This window comes from Rhea americana, unplaced genomic scaffold (genome assembly GCF_003343005.1).
Source record: "Rhea americana isolate MKP2758 unplaced genomic scaffold, rheAme1 scaffold_125, whole genome shotgun sequence".
NCBI lineage: Eukaryota > Metazoa > Chordata > Aves > Rheiformes > Rheidae > Rhea > Rhea americana.
Window position 1 is genome coordinate 2,790,698 of NW_028185317.1, and position 13,258 is coordinate 2,803,955.

At 48.6% G+C, this 13,258-nt stretch overlaps 1 protein-coding gene across 2 annotated transcripts in view; it reads left to right on the forward strand.

Annotated features, from left to right (window-relative positions):
• The window catches only part of FRMPD3 (FERM and PDZ domain containing 3), a 20,914-nt gene extending 13,255 nt beyond the window's left edge, over positions 1 to 7,659 (forward strand). The window contains exons 13-15 of one of the 2 annotated variants that reach the window (XM_085325985.1): positions 1,177 to 1,998; positions 2,788 to 5,644; positions 6,722 to 7,659. In XM_085325985.1, the coding sequence (XP_085182111.1) occupies positions 1,177 to 1,998; positions 2,788 to 5,644; positions 6,722 to 6,725 (3,683 nt within the window). In that variant the 3' untranslated portion in view covers positions 6,726 to 7,659. Of the gene's footprint in view, positions 1 to 1,176; positions 1,999 to 2,787 lie in introns of both variants that reach the window. The other variant, XM_085325986.1, reaches the window with a different exon arrangement.
• The last annotated feature ends 5,599 nt before the right edge of the window (positions 7,660 to 13,258 follow it).

Consider the following 13,258-nt stretch of genomic DNA (forward strand, 5'->3'; position numbering starts at 1 on the left):
AAGCAAAAAACCCAAAGCTTTAGGGCCTGTACTTCATTATAAATGTCATAATATCAAACTTTAGAGTTTAAATCATACAAATTTTATATATCATGTATCATTCTGGAGACACAGGAACAAACCCCGTAAGGAGGTGGCCTGCTCCTTCACTGGAGCTTGTGAGAGCAGGTCCTGGTCAGCATGCACGGGGCTTTTGCTAGCTGAAGTTCAGCTGCTTCCTAAATCCTTTCGAACTGCCCTTTGGATGGCCGCTGCCTGCAGGCTCTTCTGGACTCGGCCATCGCTATGCCCCAGCCGCACCGAAGGGCCTYGCTAAAATACTTACAACAGCTCTTCGTTGATGAGAATCCAGACTTTACTGATTTAGAGGAAAAGGCACGTCCACTTCTTCCACGCTGCACGGGCTTTACTTGCGGCTGCAGAGCAAGGAGCAATTCTGGGGCCTCGCAGCACGAGCTCAGCTCAGCCCGAGTGGAGTTCGGACTCCAGGCTACAAGCAGCCTCCGAGAGATTTTCACTTCATGGTCTTCCGGTTCTTTCTAGCRGGGACATCTTCCACGTCCACCAAATCCATCTCTTTATGTCTCCCCTCCACTTCCTTCAGCTCTTCCCTTTTCTCCTTCTTGCAGGGAAGAGTTGAGGGCTCAGAGCCAGAAACTCCCTTGTCAACAACCCCCTCCTGGTCGTGGTGATAATGAGATGTAAATGGGTGGTATCCACACGCACACACGCACACACACACACACACGTGCACACACACACCAAGGTGCTTTCCTCCATCAGGCATGTTCATGAGGGATGTTTTGCTTACAGTGTTCCTGCCTCAGAGCAGCGGTATAGGCAGGACTCATGAAATCCCTTTTGATTCATGATTTCCTCACACTGGACTCTTACTCTTGCATTCATTAGTGGCAGACAGGCCCAGCAGTTTGCAGAAGAYGATATCTAGGTAGGAGATACATTTTGGGAAAAGCAGCCAGCCAGGTGGCCAGGGCACGCCACAGGGGCAGCCCCCGGGGCAAGGTGGACCAGGGCGCAGGAGCACACCTCCGTGACCCCAAGGGCTGCGGGGCAGAGAGCACGTGAACACTTCCCCAGGGCTGGCCCTGGGTTTCCCGTCCCCTTCCCCTTCTCCCGGGTGCTGCTGCTAATGTCGTGATTGTGATTTTGGTTTAGATTACATCAGCGCACACAACCTGCACCGGCCCGCCGCAGCGGGGCACGCGGGGAAGAAAGAGAGCGGGTTCGTGGGTGGCACTGCCTCCAGCCCCGGAGAAGCCAGGGCTCGGACTGCCAGGGCTTCGGACTCGGAGCTCGTCAGCTTTTGTTACCTGCACATGCGAGAGCAGAGGAAGGAGAGAGAGAGCAGGACAGATATCAATGAGAACCTAATATTTTTTGAGGAAACTCGTCCCAGGACCAAATCTGACCCCACCTCCAAAAGCTCTGGCCAAGGCTATGATGGTGTTGCAAACGAGTACAACCCGGATGGCCTTGACCGAGACCACCGTGCAGGTAGGGCCAGGGCCCACACCATCGACACCCAYTTGAGGAGCGATGCCTCACAATTTTACTGTGATTCCTGCAAAGCCAAAATCAAGAGCCGGCTGGCCTCGCGGAAAGGCAGCAAGCCTGGCAGCGCMCATGACAACATGGTGGACTTGATGTCCCTTCCCCCTCCTGGGAGCGATGAAGAAGAAGATGAGACGACCTCCCTGCTCCCTGCCATCGCTGCCCCCCCTCCYGGCTTCCGAGACAACAGCTCGGACGAGGACGACCCCAAGCGCCGGGCGGCTGCCCAGAGCCAGGAGCAGGGCCGGCACCTCTGTGGCCTCCTGTATGATGAGATCCCCGTGACGCTGATAGACAGTGTGCAAACACGGACAGTCCGAGATCATGCCCAGGAGCTGGATGATGCTCTGGTGTCCACCCTGCAGGCTCTGGAAGCCCTGGCTGCTTCAGAGGATTGTCCACATCCCCCACCACAGCAGACAGCAGGTATTTGAGTCCTTGTGTCTTTCTTTTTCCCAGTAGCCTTTCTGTAGAATATCTTCTGCTTTATTCTCCTCCCTGTCTTCTCAACCCTCCCCATAAGTGATTGTGGGGCAGTTTCTAATGAAAACTAAGTTGTGGCAACAGGGTCCAGCAGGAGCAGCCAAACTGTTGCTTAGATTTCTAAGAACCAGAGACGGGACTCCTCCTCTTCCTAATGGTGGCTGAAGGAGTCTTTTGGTTATCCCGTATCTGCAGCAGTCCACATGCCATGGCACTAACAAATCAGCACTATGAGCATAAGTTCTTCTCTGTGACCCCACCAGTTGGTATGTTTGGCCCTTGGTCTTCTCAGGTTCATCCCAGCGTGTGAAACCTTCGCAGAGCAAACTTGCTCTCTGATGGGTTTCTCTGAGACCAGCCTGCTGGCTGCACAGCCCAATGATGCCCTCCTCTGGTTGCCTACTCACTGTGGCAGAGCAGCTGTTGCCAGATTTTCCTTTTTGCTCCAGACAACTCCCTGTAGCTATTCCTAACCCTGGAACCTTTCCCAGGACCTTCTTCTGGGCCAAGAGCTCTTGCTGAATTAAGCTAGTAAGCCAGCTCAGTGCTGACAAATGATCTCTCTTGAACACGCTAAGTCTTAGTGGGAGGAAGTCACTGCAGTTCCTCTGCCGTGATGCTGTGTTCGGCATTCCTGGGTCCCTCCTCCCGCGTGGAGTTCCTCTCTCCTCCACGCAGCGATTCGACATGAACATAGCATTGGTGTGGGTTTTTCTTTGTGTCCCTCCCCAGGTCTTATTGTCCTGGCTGCCATCACTCCTGAGTCATCTTTGGATTCTGGCCACGAAACCAACTCTTCGGAGCTAACTGATGTCTCAGAGATGGTCTCTGCTATGAAGCAGCATCAGAATGCAGCCTACTTCCTTGCACAGCACATCAACAAAGAAAACCTCCTGGCAAGAAAGGACTTGCCTTTCCGAATCCAGAGCTGTGCTGCCCAAGCTGTTCTCACCTCGCCCTACGCCCTCAGCCAGCAGGAGCCAAGCCCTTCGCTGAAGCCAGATTTCTCTCACCAAAGCCCCACTCTTAACAATTGCAAGAGCAAACAGGAGCAGCAGCATGTTGAGCGGAGCTACAGCTCAGCTGTCCAGCCAGTGCTGTCCCCCCAGCTCCATGAGCAGAACAGCGGGGCTCCAGTGCCACCTTCTGAATGCAAAGGTGCTGGCCATGCAAAAGCTGCCTTTGAAGTATCTCTGCACTCCACAGCAGCCTTGAGTGGAGAGCAGGCACAGGATTTGCGAGAGACAATTCCCAAAGATGTCCGGCTGAGCACCAGGCTCCTCTTGGATCAGAAAAGTGGTGTAACCCCAGTGCTCGTTACGGCTGCTCTGCAGCAAGTGGCAAATGCGAAAGGTTCAGTTTCCCAAGTGGTAGCAGCTCCAAAAGAAGACAAGAACATCGATGGGACCAGCAGCTTTGCATCATCCAGCAGCAAGCCCTTGAAACTTAAAGGAGGTCAACAAACTGAAGACACATTATGCAACTGCCAGCAGCAGCAGCTCTTGCAGCAGCAGCATAGTGAAGTTTCTGCAAGTCCAAAAGAAGTTCCTGGCAGTAGGGCTGACACTTCCCACCTTGCCTCRGCAGATGAGGAAATGATGCTTAGTAAGACTTTTCCCTCTAAAAGCTACCAGCAAAAAGTGAGTAGAGATCCCCTAGGAAAATGTCCGAGTGGAGAGCCAGGTCAGAAGGCAGAGGCGGAAGCCACAAACCTTGTCTTTCAGAGACATATGGCTCCTTCAAACCTAGGAGAGAAAATGCAACAGGAAAATTCAGCCAAAAGTTTAAAAGTTGAGAGTGGTAGTCTTCACTCTCCATCACTYGGTAGCACTTTCCGGAGCACCAGTGAGGATCCCAAGGGGCCAATCCAGCTGGTGCCCAGGCCTGAGAGCCTGCAGATCAGCACTGTGCCTTCCAAAAAAGTAGAAAAAGTCCTGGAGGTGACACAGCAAGATGCTGATGTCCCAGCTAAAGCCAAAGCTCCAAAAGCTCCCTTCAGGTTGAGGAACCTGTTCTCTGCAACGTTTCCTACACGGCTGAAGAAAGAGACTGATGAGCGGCAGGCGCAGCTGCAGAAGGTGAAGCAATATGAGCTGGAATTCCTTGAAGAGCTGCTCAAGCCAAAGGGTAAAGGTGACCTCCCACCTCAGGAGTATCTGCATCCTCCTGCCCCTGGGCGCTGCAGCTGCCAGCTAAGGAGCAGTCCTGTGCAAAAAGTCCCAGGTATGTCCAGGGAGCAAAGACGCAGCTGTGACTGCAAACGGATTTGCAGGGGGGTGAGGCCACCCCCTAACCAGCTGGTGAGGCCAGAACTGGAGAGGCGAGAGAGAGAGAAAGCTACTGATGACCAGAAGCAGGCAGAAACAATTCGGTTGACAAGCATGAGCAGCCCTTCCAAGGGCAAGCGGATACGATCTACAAGTTTAGAGTCCAGAGATTACCGGTCAGATCCAGAGAACAGCGTGTCATGTTTGACCACGTGCACTTCCCGGGGGGAATGCATGGGTGCACCACACTACAAGAAGCTCTTGCGTCGCTACAGTGTCAGTGAAATAGATAAAACTGATAGGACATCCCTCTCCTCTGACATCTACCAGAACATCTATACCGTAAAGCAGAAAGGCCTCCAGAAAGAGCCTGAGCCCAGCACCTATGGCTCTGTTCTGAAAAGCAAAATGCAGGAAGCCTCTGGAGTGGCTGATCCATCTTACGTCCAAATAGCACAGGAGAAAAAGAACCAGAAAGGTTCAGCATTATTCTCTGTCCAGGAGGATATGTATCCAAGTCCTGCTGAGCTGCGAGATGAAGATATGGAGGATGAGAAGTGTTGCTCTATCCGGTACTGCTTCTACTACAGAAAATGTGATGTTGCGGATGACGGGAGTGAGAAGGATGAGCTGTCCTATTCCATTCCCATGCAGATACTCCCAGGAATGAAGCTGGACAATCAGATGGTCCCAGTCATGAGCAGGACCCTTCAGGTTCTAGATGCAACAGCCTGCAGCAGTCCCAATGGTAGTCAAACCCAGGAAATAGATTTAAGGACCTCCACTTTTGAAGGGAGCCTGACAAAAATCAACACCCTGCGAGGCCATGCCTACAGCTTGCCAGATGGGTTTCTGCAAGTGCAGCTGGACACCAATGAGCTCCTGACYATCCTAAGGCAGTGTGTGGTGAGCCCTGAGGTCCGGGACTGCAAACCTTATATCTCCCAGCTGGCTGAATACAAGCAAGAACTCGCTCTCAAGTTCAAGGAGTTCCGGGCATCCTGCCGCCGCGTGGCAGCTGTTGACAAGAGTCCTACTCATATGCTCTCTGCCATCACAAGCAGCTTCCAGGTGCTAAGCAGCCTCATTGAGACATTTGTGAGGCTGGTGTACATCGTGCGCTCGGAGTCCCAGCGCCAAGAGCTGCTGACCAAGGTGGAGGAAGTGGTGAGAAACTACACCTTCCTCCTGCGGGCGGCAGAAGAGTCCACGGCTAGAACGCTGAGCCATCAGCAGACGGTGGAGCAGCTAGCTCGCCAGTCAGCCACGGTCGCCACTGTTATGAGCACGCTCACACGCTCCCTGAAGACACTGATCAATAAGTAAGTCAGCTACAAAAATCAACAAGCCAGTGTGTGCCAAGCCRTGTGTCGGTGGTTCTCATATCACGTAGGTCTGATGAGGATGAGTGTCTGGAAAGCCCACATCTACGGGGGTTTCCAATGGCCAGGACATTCTTTTATTTCTCTACAGAATGAATGGTTATATTGGTGAAGTTTTTGAAGGATAAATTCAGGCCCTGTAGCAAGCTGTCCCACCAGCTTGTCTGGGGGCTTCAAGCAGCCTGTTCTGCTTGGTCTCCCATGCTGGCTTCTCAGTGACCTTACTTGGGAGGCACAGTCACCCCGTCTCCATGCTAGTTTGGTTTCGTGCGGTTCTGGGCCTCCCTCGTGCAAAGACCTGACACTGTCTCCCGTTGTCACAGTGTGCCGGGCCAGTGAGTTAGCAGGAACTGAGCTGAGATCTCCTGGCTTCCCTTGGGCAGTGGTCTAGTTCGGAGCCAAACCAGTGTCTTGCCACGTAAACAGCTCTTCTGCCTCCATGGTCTCCCTGGCCCACAAATGCAGCATAATTAGCAGCAGAGGGGATCTCTGAGGGGTGAGTGCTTGCTGCTGGGCCAGGGCTTGGGGAGTGGTCCTAGCCTGGGGAGGATGCCGTGATCCCGACACAGACTCCTAGCAGGCTCTGTTACCACAGCCAAGGCACCGGCTTTCCGCGTCCGAGGAGGGGGCCTTTCCCCTTCCCCTGCTGCATGGCTGTATCCCCGTTAGAGAGTCTGCAGGGACCCTGATTGCTCGGTGATCAGTGCAAGCCCCAAGCTGGAGACCTCTGCCGCATCAATCTCCAGCGGTAGGTCCGTGCCTCAGAGGCTCAGCCCAACCCCGTCCTGTTCCCTTTTGCAATGCCCGTTAGAGGGGAACCCCAGCTCAGCCTTGTCGGTGGACCCCGGCTTCCTCCTGAGCCGAGCAGTGCTGCTGCCCTCTCCCGAAGGAGCTGCCCTCCCTGCCAGGGGCTGGGAGCCTCCTCCTGTCTCTGCTGGACTGACTGCCGTGAGAAGTGTTATCTAGTACCATGTGATGGATGTTTATTTGGCTTTATTTTTTTTTTTTTACTTCCAGATGAATGTAAAATGACTCCTAATTGCTTTTCTTCATACCCTGAGGTTCCCTCCTCCTCCCAGTGTAGCTTCTCGACCTAACGAATCAGACCGCCTTAACTGGTGCTTCAGAGCACTTACCCACCCTCCAAAACAGAGCGAGGAGCAAATGCAAGATTACGCATTCAGCCCTTACTGTGCCACTCACTGCACTTCATCCACACCTGGGGAGAACAGGCCCCGCGGGGATCTCTTGTGTCGCTCCCCATAGCCAAAAGGGAGATCACGGCATTCACCTTAGGGGGCCAGATATCCAAAAAAAAAAAGAGAAAAGATGTCACGCTCTGCCGGCTTGCCCCGTTGCTGGTTGAGCGCAAGGAGCTGATCAGGGATCTCCGTACGATCAGTCACCTCCCATCTCTATTATTTTTTATARAATACGCACATTTGAAATCTCTTGTTCTTCCATAAGAGTTATGGAAATGCACAATGTGCTTTTAACATGCGCATCCTCTACTGAGTGCAATAACATACCCTGGCCCGTGGCTGTCCCGGACTTTGGCCGTTGCTGTCAGCGAGGCGGAGAGGATCTTGCTATGTGGACAGAGCATCCTCTCGCCTCCTGCTTTCAAGAACCATGTAGCAAATATACACTGGAAGAGCCAATTCGGATTTCAGTCCATGGTGGGCAAAGCCTGTTATAGTGCTGAAGGCCGACAGGGAGCTGTGTTTTTCTTTTCCCGTGAATTATCTATTAAGAAACTATGAGTTTCCTTGAGCTCCCCGTTATGCCTGTATCATTCCTCCATAACTCTCTCAGTCTAATACAGAGGAAAATTTTTTTATTGTCTGTATATAGTATATATAAATAAAAATATATAAATTATATATATATATACACAAATTTATGTCTTGTTTTACAAACAAGAAAGATTAAATATATTAATCTTAATATCCAAACTAGCACTTTGTGTCTTTTTTTTTTTTTTTGGAAGAACTTTGCAGAGGAAGAGGAGGGACCGGGGACGGCAGGACTCTGCCTCCCTCCTCTTTTCTGGGAAGCCCGTAAGCCTGGCGAGGGGCGTACGAACAACGCAAATTGGTTTCTAGCCACAGGTGACATTTCCAATATCCCATTTCCTCTGGGGACATGTTTTGCCTGGCACAGTGAAATCCCTATTTATCAGAGAGAAAAGCATCAGTGCCTGGCCTCCGTACACCTCAAAGCCTCCGGGAACGATGACAGCCGACTCTGACAGCGACGCAACACGAAAATCACAGGAACGGGGCCGTTTTCTGTATGGGGGTTGAATGTGTTTGGAGCGGAGACAGCCACAGTCTAGACTCRCGCTTTCGCTGTGCCTCTAGGCTGGTTATTTTAATCTGCATCGCACCATTTCCCAAGCTGAAATAACTAATGATGCCTGACATCGAAGGGGACAAAATACCTATTTATAAAGCTGAGCATGGATCAAAAAAATGGAAAAGCCAGTTTTTTTTTTTTTTACCGACCTACAGATCCTGGAAATACTATTGACAGCAGGCAGTTTAATGAACAATTTCAGAGTTTTTTTGTGAGCTCTTTTAGTACCATCTAGTGGGCAATCAGCATCCTGACAGAAGGAATTAGTTCCTTGTAATACACTGTTGTTATTTGCAGAGCAGTGGTAATACTGCTCCACAGACAGTCAAATGCCCCTGTTTGAAAGGAGGAGCTATACTAGCACGTATCAAAGATTAGTCCTTGCCGTTATTATTATTATTATTGAACTAATCCTTTTTGGTGCTGTCCTGTGGCCTCTCTGTTAGGCGCTTGTCAGGTTTATTGAAGGAAATAATCCAAGTAAAATCTTCCACGTGACCGGCTGGCCCCCGCTCTCTAAGGTCCTGGCAACCCGACGCGGACTTTGCAGCCGGCAGAGGGGCGAGCTGAACGGCCGAGACCCGCTGAGGCTTGCAGCAAGCCCCACGACTAAAACACGGTTGTGTTTTAGTCCCTTTAAAACACAACAGATGCCCGAGTCAAACTCCCTCACGAATCCCTCGCGTGGGCAGACGTGGTGGAGCTGGCAGCGATACCCGCAGCTTCCAGCTGCACGAGTGAAAAGTCGGCGGGGAAAGATAGGTCGCCCAGCTTACTGAGATATCCCACCCGTGTCCGTGAGAACACAGCACRCGTGATGGGCAGGTGGTTTCCGAAGGCTACCTAATTCACACGCTGAGCATCGGGGACCCAGATCAGATGAAACGCCCCGTGGACTTGCAGAGGGCCTAAGCACACGGTGCAGAGCGCTGTAAGGCTCTGCAACACCCCACTCCTGAAAAGCGCCTTGGAAATGCTCAGGAATCTAGTGTGATTAAGCAAAAGACTTCTGCAAACAATATTCACCCCTTGCTGGAGTGCCTGGACTCCATCCTCRCACTTTAAAACAGGCTCTGCAGAACAGCAGCACTCACGTGCTTTTAATTCTCACCTCCGTTTCTAAAGGAGAGTTGAAAATACCATTTATTTCCCACAGTTYAGTCTTGCTTCCTGAAAAATGGTGGACACACTCTGGCTTGGTTACATCCAGTGTAAGGAACTGTGTTAGCTTTTACACCGCTGTGGCTGAGCAGCACATGGGTGAGCTTCATTCCTAAAGAGCACCCACCCGAAACCAATGGGAGACCTATGATTAAGTGACTTTTCTCTTCAAAGGAAAGAACRGGGTGTTGTAATGGTCTCGGTAAAGCTTTGGAAGCAAGGCATTTCTCGTTTGATCCTAGTGGTTTCAATAGTAGAAGAGAGCGGGATTTATCTAAAAATAATCCTCATGAAAAAAATGGTAGAGGCAGAAACAACAGAAAACAAGCAGCCACTAAAAATGCTTCCAGGACTCGTGGCTCGTGTTTCACCTGCAGCCACATAAAACCCTCAGGTTTCAAATCTGTTATGTGAGTACTGGAAAGTGGGGTAAAATCTGAGTAYTGGAAAGTGGGGTAAAATCCAGAAGGTCATAAGACTGGAGCRAGGCCCTAGGCCACGAAGGCAAATGCAGTCAGCGCTGTGAATTCATGCATCTAAAGGGCAAAGCAGTTGTGCTATTCATATCAACTGCCACTCATTAACGGGATGGTCTGCCACCAGCCACTGCCGTCACAAGGCAAACAGAGAGAAAAAAGCTCTCAGCAACACACTTTCTGCATGAAAATAGGTCCTTGATTAAGTGACTGGCGGTAATTGAGTGGCAATTGTATGTAGGAATGTGCCAAGAGACCAAAAAAGCTACTTGTCTTGACATCACTCTGCAATTTGATAGAGTTAATGTGCTGCTTAAAACTTCCTGGAAAAAATATTCTCAGGCCATGAAACACAAAGGCATTTCTGATTAAATGAACCTCCACAGAATCAGATAAATAAAAAAGGAGGTTTGTCATTCATGTACTTTCAGGTACATGAATGTCCTTGGTTGGGCATTAATTTATTTCTTAATTCCCAAAACGTGAAAGAACAGAGCAGCTCAAACTATGAGCTAATTCTTTCCAGTACCAAAATTAACCAGTGCTTGCCCTCATGACAAAACTTGGGACAATTAAATTGAATTTCTTAGACTGGAAGCACGTAATGCAATTTATCCCATTTGACTTTCAAAATGAGACAAGCCAAACTGAGTGAGACGCTTTCCTTCTGAACGGCCACACCAGACTTAAGATACTTCAATCCCGTTTCACAGCTAACCTGTAGTTAATCTGTACTCCTTTTCCTGAGCATGCTTTGATAGACAACCTGGATAACAGGCCAATGGTTTTAACCAGGCAGTCTCTCCCTTCATCCAAAGCAAGGAGAACCTGATAAACATCTTCAGAGCTGATTCTCCTTGACCCTACTCGTATGGTAAATGGAAATGCAAGTTGTCAACAGGCAAGCAATTACTGGGGAAGATCATGAGCAAGCTTTTTGGATGTGTTTAACTAAGATGTTGTTGCATATTGATAAAAAGCTTTTCCTCAATAAAATCTCTGATTATCCTGCCATAAGAGCTTCACTAATGATAGCAACAAATCATTACGGTAGGTGAACTTTTGTCCTTATAATCAACGTGTGGGTCTGACCTAGCAAAGACATTATGGTAACGAAGCGCTGAGGGGTACTGGAGACTTGTCCTGCATTGCATTTGCATAGCATCAGCTAAGGCAGCAGGGCAATGCCTCTGCGAGCAGCCACCGCACACAGCCCCGGCTCCTGCAGCTTTGCACCTCGCCTTGGACAGAAAGGTTTCACCCACCAGCAGCTCTGCAGCATCTGGYTTCCTGGAGGGCAATATCTGCTGGTTCACAGAGGCTCCTGAAAGGGTATTTGACCTCTAACTTGAGAAGAGGGGAAAAAAGTCTTTCACACTGCACAAGAAACTTTGCCTTTCCCTGGCTTACAGTACCTAATTTTATCTGCTGTTAAATTTTTCACTCCTGCAAATTCCGTTTCTGTGATCCCAGGAGAAAACAGACAGAAATGCTACTTCACARATCCGGTGCAAGGGACGCTCTGAGACAGAGCCTGTACATGAGCTTAACTTGCACATTTTAGTATACTTTCTGCCGCCTTCACCCTCAGATTCTCAGTCCGGCGGATGGGTAGGTTGGGAAGGGGCAGCAGTGACRGTCTCAGGTTGGAACATAGACACAGAAGAGACCACTTCTGTGTCCAAGAGCAAAACTAGAATTTAAACTAAGACCGAAGCAAATGATTCAGAAACAGAAACAAATATTTCAGAGACTGGTATTTCAGAGACTGGCAATAAGTTATCCACCCCCCCCCAAATTCTTCAGACTATAATAGCAGTAATAAACCTGCTGTAAGTCTGTATTTGGTGGGGAGGAGAGGCCTTGAAGTTATTTTTAGAGCATATAGCTTTAATCATTGGAAAATACGTACAGAACAAACAGCCGTTACAAGACAYCCAAATTTGCAAATAACGCTATCGTTTGAAAAAAAAAATTGTTGTAAACTGGAAAAGGACCTTATCATAACAATGCCAACAAAGTCAGATTATTATTTTTCAGGTGTCTTTCAGGCAGAAGTAGAGGAGTCACTAAAATGGCTTGTTTGTGGCACCGAAGTACATCTGTTTAGCAGAGATGTGGAGGTGAAGAGCTGACAGCAGCAGATACGGGAGTGCTCGGCCGTCTGCAGAGCGTGCACAGCACAGACGTCAGTAACATCCGTTTCCCAGCGGTATCTCGTCTTCGCCCCTCAGTTCTGATGCGGACTTATCGTTTTCACGTGTGAGAAAGGCTTRTTCAGACTAAATGCTCAAGTCAGGCTTTGCTGTTGCTGAGACCAACCAGAACAAGGGCGAATTAAATATTTACAGGTGCTTGGCTACTAGGAATTTGGGAAATGCCCCCTAATCCTTTCTCTTGAACCATCAGGAAACCATCTGACAGAGACATTTTTTCCTGTATTACTAAAATGAGCAATGTTTAGAAAGAAATCAGAAATTAAGGTCTACATTCTTCTTTTCCCATTCTTTGGATTTACTATATGTCACAGCATTTTACAAGCTGCTCTGGTAACACCCAAGTATTGGGAATTACCATCAGTATGATATTCCATTTCCACATCAATTCTAAGTATGGGAATTCGTATCTCTTCTAATCCAGATGGATTCCAAGTTTAATGAAACCCACCCTGCAAAAGGCTAGAGGAAACCTCCTCAAAGTAGAATTCTATAATCATTATTTTATTAGCCTTTGGGGACGGTAACAGTAGCCTTTGGGGTCAGAACAGTTGCAATAAGAGATAAAGAGACTGTGGCCATCTTAAATGAACTGTAGACTATTTCTTCTGTTAAATTCCCAAGAATTCAAAGTAAAAACTTATCAATGCCACATTAGTTGCAGAAGTTTGTTATCTAGGAACCAACTAAGGGAAACCTGTAGGAATTACGTGATCACATCCATATTTTGAAGAAGCTGCTTGTGGCTTAGTTTTTATTTCATATAATTAAAACCTTTAACCATAATGTTTATTTTAGCAAAAGCTAAATTAATATACGTAATTTCATCACGTACAGACTGAAAACTCACAGGAGATTAATTACTGAATTAGGTACAAAGATACCTGATTATACATACAAAATAACCATCAGAAATCAAATTAAATGGCCTGTTAAAATAATACCTGTGCAGGTTTTGACACTGATCCAAAAGACAGAAAAAACACTTCTGTATTTGCAGTATGGAATATCCACTATAACTATGATTTTTTTTTTAATCTTCAGATGTGGCCAAGAGCTATTTGCATCAGAAAAATAAACAGTAGAAAGTATGGCTGAAAATTTTGAGCAGAAGGGCAAAAAATGCTGGTTGGGGGCCTTTTTTTGTGTGCACTTTGCGGCGAGGCTCTGCACGTGAGGAGTCAGTCCCTCTTCCCGCGCAAAGCCACCATCTGCCTTTTGCAACGGGATCAACCCGCGACTCGGCCAAAGAAAAGGAGAGCGAGCAACCTGTTTTGAGGAAAGAGCAGAGAAAGATGAGGTGACATCAGTACAGCATTACACGAGGGTACAGCGTTACACGG